The sequence below is a fragment of the Lygodium microphyllum genome, chromosome 10, assembly GCF_053477565.2.
Source record: "Lygodium microphyllum isolate KBCC chromosome 10, Lygodium_microphyllum_v1.1.10, whole genome shotgun sequence".
NCBI lineage: Eukaryota > Viridiplantae > Streptophyta > Polypodiopsida > Schizaeales > Lygodiaceae > Lygodium > Lygodium microphyllum.
In genome coordinates, this window is record NC_141144.1 from 125,804,562 (window position 1) to 125,814,124 (window position 9,563).

At 37.5% G+C, this 9,563-nt stretch overlaps 1 protein-coding gene across 2 annotated transcripts; it reads left to right on the forward strand.

Moving 5' to 3' along the window:
* The first annotated feature begins 3,562 nt into the window (after window positions 1-3,562).
* On the forward strand, window positions 3,563-6,370 carry LOC148030540 (uncharacterized). 2 transcript variants are annotated; one of them, XM_087686895.1, is made up of 3 exons: window positions 3,563-3,963; window positions 4,812-4,865; window positions 6,055-6,370. In XM_087686895.1, exons 1-3 carry the CDS (start codon window positions 3,652-3,654, stop codon window positions 6,307-6,309), a joined length of 621 nt encoding a protein of 206 aa, XP_087543021.1. In that variant the 5' UTR covers window positions 3,563-3,651; the 3' UTR covers window positions 6,310-6,370. The 2 variants fall into 2 exon arrangements, with proteins under 2 accessions (XP_087543021.1, XP_087543022.1); XM_087686896.1 differs by having other exon boundaries at window positions 3,569-3,963; window positions 6,076-6,370.
* The last annotated feature ends 3,193 nt before the right edge of the window (window positions 6,371-9,563 follow it).

The window sequence follows — 9,563 nt, forward strand, 5'->3', positions numbered from 1 at the left end:
GCTTGCCAAAAGTTTCATTAAACGAGGAGTGGTTCTAGAGAGTTTATGCGTCCCACATGTAAAACCCTAGCATATCTTCACATGGTATCAGAGCTAGTGCCCTTTTAATGAGTATCCATGTATCATTCATGTATCTCGCATAAAACTTAGCACTCCATGATAGCCACATGATACTCTTTAAAAGAGCACCCTTTGTCCAATGCCCTGGCTACTTTGGGGTGGGATGCCTTGGGATAAAAATGGACTTGAGCTTTTCTTCTAGTCTCTTCTTGGTTCTAGTTTTGGGCCTAAGTGGGGATATTGAGCTAAAAATTCATTACCTATTGACTAGCTCCTTAAAACATCCCCAAAATAGTAAGTTGCCAAAAGTTTCATTAAAGGAGGAGTGGTTCTAGAGAGTTTTTTCATCCCACATGCAAAACCCTAGCATATCTTCACAATAGTGTCCCCTTTCAGATTTGGAATGAGCTTGCCTTTAATTTCCAATACATAATTTCTCTAGAATTCTAAGGTTGATAGAAGAATCACAAAGATGTAAAAGGAGGCCTCCACCATAAATTTAGAATGGATTTTTTCCATTGACTTGTTATAAGAGAGAAAATCAAGTTTAGACCTTTAGTTTGTTGATGAATAGAAATGGTGAAAGTACATGGTGAAAGATAAATCATTGGAGTCAAAACAATTCCCAAACTTGGGCTTTGCAAAATGTTAAGGACAGCAATGCTCAAAAGGATGTGTTTTGGAAATTCTTTGCATTCTTTATGTTGATGCACCCATATCTTGTTACTTTTGAGGAATTGATATCAATAGAGAGTATTGACTAAATGCATGCCAAAAAATGTTACATGGATGTTGATTGAATTGCGTAAAGGTAAGAGGGCCATTGTTACTCTAGGTTATTGGTCTACAAGTTGAAAATGAAAGTAGATTATAGAGCTAATTGCAAGAAGACTTGGCTTATTATGGAGTGTTATGCATAAGAAAAGGCGACTGATGAAACCTTTCTACCAACTTCATAAAGGTAAGAGGGCCATTGTTACTCTAGGTTATTGGTCTACAAGATGAAAATGAAAGTAGATTATAGAACTAATTGCAAGAAGACTTGGCTTATTACGGAGTGTTATGCATAAGAAAAGGTGACTGATGAAACCTTTCTACCAACTTCATATATTACGACCCTTGTAATGTTTTATTGCATTGGCTACACATCTTGGCTAGACTATTTATCAATTTGGCATTAGGGTTGCTATTATTAATGGTGACTTGCATGAGAAAGTATATGTTTCATAGCCTTATAATGTCAAAGATAGATGTATGGTCTTAAGTGGGCATCTCAAACTTGGTACATGAAGATAAATGCATCCTTGTTGGATTGTGATTTTTCCAATAGTTTGACTGAGGTGTGAGAAAAGGAAAAGGATATTTGTTGGTCAACAACTTACTGTCTGTGGATGACTTATTGCTTGATTGACTAAATAAGACTGAAATTTCAACCTTCAAATTTGACTTGCATTAAGTTGTAAAGATGTTACACTTTGGATTACTACATCATTACTTGATTGTTTAACTTATGTGACAAAATGGTGAGATTCTTATGCAAAAAATGTACATCTAGAATAACATATTCCTCATTTTTCATGGTTAATGTTGCTCAATAAGGAGAAATAAGCATGATTTTTGAATGCAAATGTGTAATACATCACACAAATCTTGTGGGAATATATGCCCTAAGTTCTATGTAGGAGATAAGACACTACCTAGTTTGAGTTTACTTTGGCCTATAAAAGAAATCATGTTCAAGTTACTTATTTGAGGCATGAAAAAGAAAAATTGAGATAACATCCTTGGTCCATTAAATATAACAATTTTGGATGTATTACACTTTGCACATCCATGGCTACGAGACTAGCTGTGACAGGCTCTTGAATTAGTTCTTTTGTAAAGGTGATGGCCCCTTGAGATATTCCTCCAAGCAATACCTTAGGGTGCTAATTCCAAGAGTAGATTGTCTCTTATAGTACAAATGCTATATCCAAGTTGAGTGAGAGCTAAAAGTGATGCAATTGCCAATAGTAGTACGCTCTTGAGGTATTAACGAGGTCAATACCTCCTTTCAATTAGAAGTGATGAGGCAAAGTGTGCCCTTTCATCATGCCATTTTCATAAGAGCTCTAAGATTCCTTCCACATACTCCAATTTACTCTAGAACATAAGGCACTATAAATTAATGCTTTATGCCTTCTTTAGCCATGAATGTGTGAAACTCCTTAGACATGCACTTCCTTCCCAAGGTCCATACGTAATGCACCATGTTAATAATTTGTCTCAATCCCAATCAATAGATCTAAAATGCTTAAAATGCACAAACACGTGCTAGCTTCAAATTTTGAGTAAACCATATAACTTTGCTTTGGAAGTCATTAATAAATGTCCCAAAGTACAAATACCATCAAATTGAAACACCACTAGCTTAAAAGTTTGAGTAAACTCATGTAACTTTGCTTTGGTAGTCATTAATAAATGTTCCAAAGTATGAATACCATCAAACTGAAGGTCTTGTCACAAGGCCATAGACATCACTATACACAAGCCATAATTTCTAGGTACTATAATTGTACTATTCTTATGAAATGCATCATATTGCATTTCACATAATCCTCCTATACATATTTTCCTAAAGCTTATAAATGTGGCATATTAGACATTATTACTACCAAAGTCTATGATATACTCTCTATCTCTTTACATTAGATGTAAAACTCCATATGGTAGTACCAAGAGCTATAAGGAAAGTGTAGAGGATCAACAATAGCACCATTGAATGTCTGGTTATCATACCATGATATGGAAGTAGTCACTTCTCTCATCATGCAAAATTTTTTAAGTTTCTACTTGTCCATAAATGCATCACTGTGTTTGATATACATGCAAGCACATGTGACCAATCATAATAGCTCTATTTATAGTCTTAGAGCCTCCTCTTTAGGAGGTCAATGGGTTCATATCATGTAGCTTTAGAAAGGGTGCAATTGTGTTCTATGGGTAAGAGGATTAAGGTTTTGTGAGATTTGAATGTTTGACATATGTGCTTAAGAATCAAATAGATTTTCCTTTTGCTCCTTTTATGCAAGGCATGGTAGACTAACACATGTTTTGTGGATGTCTATCAAGGACAATATGTCTATACGGTCCAACTAGTGCGTAAGGGTAGTGCCATGGTAAGATTTGACAAGCCTTGTGAAATTCTTGAAAGTAAAGTGAAAATGGCACTGCATAGGTGTATCATCACCCTAATTTTTCATTCTACATTTGCATATCTAAGTGTTATGTTCACAATTTTTAATGATTATTGCTCTTGTTCACATCACACTTGTTGAAGTTTATTTGGATCGTTAGACACAAGATCCAACTACTATTGTTCTTCCACTCCGATGCTCATGTGGTTAATAATTCTATGGGAGTTCACTCTTGAAGCATCTATGTGTGATGCACATGTAAATAGTTCGATAGTAATGTCATTACTTTTGCATTTAGAAAAAAGCTTTATTTTGGATCTTTCTATGTATGGGAGGACCATAGCTAATAATCTTTGGCTCTTATTTTGTTTCTGTTGTGTGTGTATTTCACACATTTCTGCAAGGCCCTGCATGTATGGCTTTGCTTAGCAGTTGGCCCTTGAGGCTTGCAGAAGGAAACACACCCTTCATAGGCCATGAAGCTCACATCCCTGCTCTCAAGCGTATCAATAGCAGCACATGGGGTGAGCCAGAGTGCAGAAGAGCGACACCTGCATTGGCCTTGCCAGAGCCGGCCTTTCGCAGCAAGAGGGCTGGGCTGTGGAGAGCCATGGCTTCCAACCTAGAAGTTGCAAATGCTGGTGATTGGGGAGAGCCCATATCCTTGGGAACCGTCAAGCTTCCCGCCAATGTTGACCTCCCGAAGCTTGAGACGTTGCTGTATCAGGTATGAGCTCCCAAAAGTCCCTGCAACAGTTATTACATCATTGAATCACAAGAAGTTTTAGACAAATTCCCAGTATACTCCTCCTCACATTCATGAGTTACGACAACGTCATGAGCTTCTGCGGGGGAGGGATCCCATACCTAGCTGGGTCCGGTTGTCAGCACCCCCCTGCCCCCAACCGCGCCTAGCTAGGTATAAGGTATCAGTAGAAGCTCATGATGTTGAACACTACATGAAAACCTCGGGCCTGCAACCCCCTGCCCCCAACCACACCTAGCTAGGTATGCAGTGCTTTCCGAGCTGAAGCTCAAGATGTTGAACACTATAGAGGAAAACGGGGAAAAGACCCACTTCTCCCACATGGGAAAGTGTCAAAAAACTTATTGTGAATGGTCTGTCAGTTTGATGAATAGCAATGATATGCCAGTCTCATGAAGTGCTATTCGCCACAACTGTGGCTAGCTGATTGCACTCCCAAAATGTCATGCAACAGAGCTATTAGTTGTTGCACACTTCATTGAATATGTGACAATCATGGAACAGAGTTGTCAGTTGCTGCATACATAATCTTCGATCATGGAACAGAGTAATTAAACTCGCAACTGAATGGTGTGTCAATTATGCCATAGAGTCGTCTTTTTATGCGCACATCATTCAATTTGTGTCAGTTTGATGATGTGCACTTTGCCGTAACTGTGCCAGGTTGGATTTCTTATATTGTCTGCATTGCATGTGTACGAATGGCTATGCTTCAGATGCTTTGCACAGGTCATTTTAAAGTGACAAATCATCAATTGGAAGTTATTTTGTGTCATTTAACACATTTGTTGGCTATTTTGTGTCTACAGTGGGGCAGCAATCTTACACAGAATGCAAATGTTCCATTTCCAGCTCCTCTAAAGGTTTGATCTGCTCATGTTAGGTTGACAATTTAAACTCTATATTGGCTGATCTCTGTGTCTTAAAACTTTATTCTTATTGAACTTATACAAGACCATTGGGTGGTTTTGAATTGCTTTCTTGATTGTCTGAGCATGCTACTTTTGCATGACTGCACAAGAAGTACAATCATTACCAGTATGAAGGTTGTGGAGACAGGATGGAGAGAAGGTTCTGTTTATATGATGGAGACAAGGTTTAATAATGTTTGCTTTATTTCAAAAAACTGCCCACCGGCTGTTATGAAGCATACAAGGTCAGATGAACAGCAAAGCAAAGGTGCTTAACTCAAAAGGCTGGTATTTGGTACTAGTCAGACCCTAAGAGCTCCAATAGGTCAATGATGTGCAATAGTAGGCCAAAAATCCAATCCTCTTCACTTAGTAGTGGGTCTGTCCTATTGAATGCCCACAATCACTTGCTCCCCCTACTGATTAAATGATACCCACTGCTTAGCGTTCTTCTAGTCTAGACAAGCAAGTATTTTGGGGTAGGCTGGGAATAGAAGCACCAAGCCATGGGCTGCCGAATGAATGGAGGATGCTTCAATGAAGGGTGTGCATGTTACATGCGGGAGCATTGATGAGGTGTTAGCTTAACAGCATAAATCACTAAGTGAACTGAATTAAAGTAAAAGAAGAGCCATCAGTATCTTATGGTCCCAAACCCATCGCAAAGGCTGCATGCAATGGAATTGTTGGCAGTGACATAGAATAAATGATGCAATAACTACGAGCACCAACTTATGGGCTAGCCACTGTTAATAAATCAAAGCTGGATGATTTGCTGAAGGGTGTACAAATTCTATGCAGAAGCATCCAGAAGCTTAGCCTCACAAAAATTTTAGAAATTTAAGAACACAATCGTATCTATACCTAGGTTATCTAATATATCTTCCCACTCTTGTTGCATTATGTAGGTTTTAATAAACAACTCTAGAATAGAGAAGTTTGTCTGTGGGACTGTGCACATTGCATGGTCTATGGAGGTGTTTGTGTTTTTTCTAATAGTTATTTAAATAGCACAAACATGCACATGTTGGTATCCACATTGCATGGTCCATGGAGGTGCATCTGTTTCTTCTAATAGTTACTTAAATAGCACAAACATGCACATATTGATATCCACATTCATTAGCTATTTTACTCACAGTACATAGGTTCTTTGGAGCAGATAGACAGAATTGATGGGGGAGTAAGGATTGGTTACATCAGGGTCACAGATGGCGTGGTAGAGGATCTTGTGCACATAGATTGCTGTGTGTTTCCAGCCACCACAAATGCAGGTGCGATCTTTCGGGCTGTGAGAAATGGCCAACTTAAAAATCAAACACCACCTGGTGAAGCTGCCATAATGCAAAGTCTCCTCCAGGCGCTCAAAAAATCTATTGAATTATGTAAAGTGTAAATCTATATATTGTTTGATATTTTGTAATCTAAGAACATAATGAATGAGATAATTTTTTGTACAGGAGGCTTGATCACAACCTGCTGGAGTATACTTTAATCTTACACATATGATCTAAAGTATTTTAATGTTTTAATTCAAATTTAAATGCTATTCGTTCTCAGGTTTGATCACATCCTGCTCAAGTATGTTCTATTCTTATGTACATGATCCAAAGTTGTTTCTCGCCTCTATTTCAATCGACAACTGTTAGCTCTTGCCCATTTTTTTGGCTAATACTTGGAGTGCTCCCAATCCTCTGCAAACAAACTACCCCACCCCCCCTCTCCCCGAAAAAGAAAAAAGAACCCTTCCCCCTTCGTGGGCATGCGGTTTTGCGTCTCATCTCCAACAGAAAAGAAGTTTCTGTCAACTCTATGCAAGGTGCTGCACATTGCACTTTGTTGTACCAGCCCTTTGTCTCATGTAAGGCATCCTATTCCTTAGCTGGATGAACTCTGTTCTGTGCGAGATGACCTGTCTTCCTGCTCCAAATTGTTGGTCGATCAACGTTTTGGGTCGCTGTACTGTTGCCTGGACTGGTTATCTTGTTCCTTGCTGTTTTTTGACATTGCATCTTGGCTGGACTTGCCCCTGCCGCCGTGGTAGCCTATTATCTTCTGCTGGTCAAATCATCTTCAGACTGGCATTTTGCTTTCATGTTGAGAGAGAGCATGTTTTGGTGGTTGTGCTCCCGACACTTCATTGTTATGCCAGTCTCTGGCTTCTTCTGCTTGCTTGTGTGATTGAATTGTGTGAACTATTGAACTCGTGTTGTATAGGCTGATTGGTCACAAGTATTTCAGGTATCTCTATCTTTCTTGTTCTTCATTATCTTCTTATGTATGATAGTTCATGTTATGACTGTTCTGTTTGATAGGCTCATGTCTCTCTTACCATGGCCTAACCATGTTTCTTTGAGGCTCACTCATCAAGCTGAGAGTATGCTTGGGATAGTGTTCTCTATGGTTTGTAGGTTATTCACCTTTTGCTGGACCACATTTCCAACTTTACACATCCCATCTGAATCTCTTGTGCTTCGAAAAGCTTTCTTGGAGAATTGTGATTTCCAATGTTCTTAGGTATCAAGGTTCCTTGTTGTTTGCTTGTATTTTGTGAATGTGAAGACCTAGCCTTTCTCTTAACCTTAGCTTCCACATGTAGAATTGGTTTTTTCAAAAAGGTGTTATGACACAATACAACAGCAGCCAAAACAAAGGTTTGAGTCCTATTTGGTGAAAGTCGCCTGGCATAGATTTGATATGGTAATTTCTTCAAGAAAAACAAGGTAAATTGTATCAAGAGTTGACCTACTAAAGGCACAAGGGGATTTCATGTGATTCTTAATATGGAAGTATATTAAGTCACATAAACATGCGATACTTATTCATGATATAGTAATGCTTGAGAAAGTGAAAGAGCTTAGAGCATGAGTTTTATGATAAGGTAATGTTTGATAAAGGAAATAAGCTCAATGCATCAACATTATTGGCCTTTTGTGTACATATGTCTATCAACATGGCCAAACAAGCATGCATCTCATGTGGCTACACCTTGGTTTTAAAGAGCATGGATTATCTAGCAAGACTCACTTTGTACCACTGTTGCGACCTAAAAAGGGTGCGACACTAGCTGGGCCTCTCTATTACTCAAAGAACACACCCTCTTGACCTTGCGGCCAGGAGCATCCAAGGGACACATTACCTTAACTTCTGTCGTACATTTCGTGTTTGTTTTAGATTATAATCCAACGGCGGTTAAGCCTTTTCCACACTCCTTAGAGGGAGTCTTTACACATATGGGTGTAAAACACCTCGAAAGCACAAATAGTAGGTATCTCTTTGTTGAATGTCGCAGCTCCATTGCGGCTCTCCTACACCTTGGGGATTGGCCCCTCAATGCGTCGCTAACACATAGTACGTATGTCACAAACTCTACTCTTGTTTTCAAAGGTTCTAGGAGATATAGGTATTTTTCTCACGATATAGTCTCCAAGGTAATCGATTGTCTAAACCTACAGCTTAGGTATCTCACAAACTCAATGTAGATCATATGCATGAATATAATTACAATGTATCCAGGAATGACACAATGAGTTATGTACAATGTGATTGTGTATGAACCATAGTGCTCAATCATTTATCATTTAGAAATCAGCATTGTAAGGTGCAAAGACATTTCTTTTAATGATTTCAGCTTACACAATGTTGTGTTGCTAAGGGTCAACATTGAGCATTCTCTTGGTGTTAAGATCCTCTTACACTTAAATTATAAACGTTCTATATGGTATGTACAAGCAAATAGATCAGAATTTTGAATGTTATCAACAACTAATCATTCTTAAAACTCATTTTTTTATTGTTTAAGTTATGCATGCGTTAATAGGTGTAGAAGATATTTTTTCACGTGTTTTTTTTTGTAAAAGCGATAAAAACTATAATTTAACAGAGACAAGGCTAAAATGAGGCTTATCCATTATAGTCTAGTCATGTCATATATTCATGAACATAAATTATATATATATATTAAAAAATTTAACGTAATTTTTTATTTTTTATTTGTTTAAATGAAAATTTTGATATTTTTTATTTATGGATTAAGATTGATCATAATCATTGAGAATTGATTTTATATTTATTTCTAATTCACATGAATCTCAATCATAATAAAATCTTCAAAATTTATCATTTCTATGAAAATTGCATAATTGTGGGTTTTATATGTTTTGATACAAATCATTATATTTCTAAATTTTTTGGTTTTCATCAAGATTTCTAATAGATTTTAGCATTAAGAACCAAAGGCAATCATTTTCAAACATCAAAGTTTTATCATAAAATGAAAAAATCTACTAATGTATAGAATTATGCTTTTGGAGATGCGTTTTTCATGGTTGGAAGGCCGTTGATACTCTCTCACAATTGGATCTATGATCTTCGCTCTAGCATCATTCCATCAGTGTCTTTCATCAAATTTCACCTTTCTCTCTTAGAATCACACATGTGAACGAGTAGTAGGAGGAGAGAGGAGACATTGGAAATCAGAATTTTGATTTTCTTTATGAAAATTAGCATGCTCACAATCAAATTGAAGCTCTTGGAGAGTAGATCAAGGATATACAATCATCTCTTGATCATGCTCAACATTGAAAAGCCACAATTTTGTGCAATTATCTCTTGATGATGTCTAGTATTGAAAAGCCACAATTTTTCATA

Bases quoted from the DNA above. Each gene is read 5' to 3' on its own strand.
- LOC148030540 (XM_087686895.1), top strand. From the start codon at position 3,652: ATGGCTTTGCTTAGCAGTTGGCCCTTGAGGCTTGCAGAAGGAAACACA. The intron at 3,964-4,811 runs GTATGAGCTCCC...TTGTGTCTACAG, and splicing joins TTGAGACGTTGCTGTATCAG to TGGGGCAGCAATCTTACACA. The intron at 4,866-6,054 runs GTTTGATCTGCT...TTTTACTCACAG, and splicing joins CATTTCCAGCTCCTCTAAAG to TACATAGGTTCTTTGGAGCA.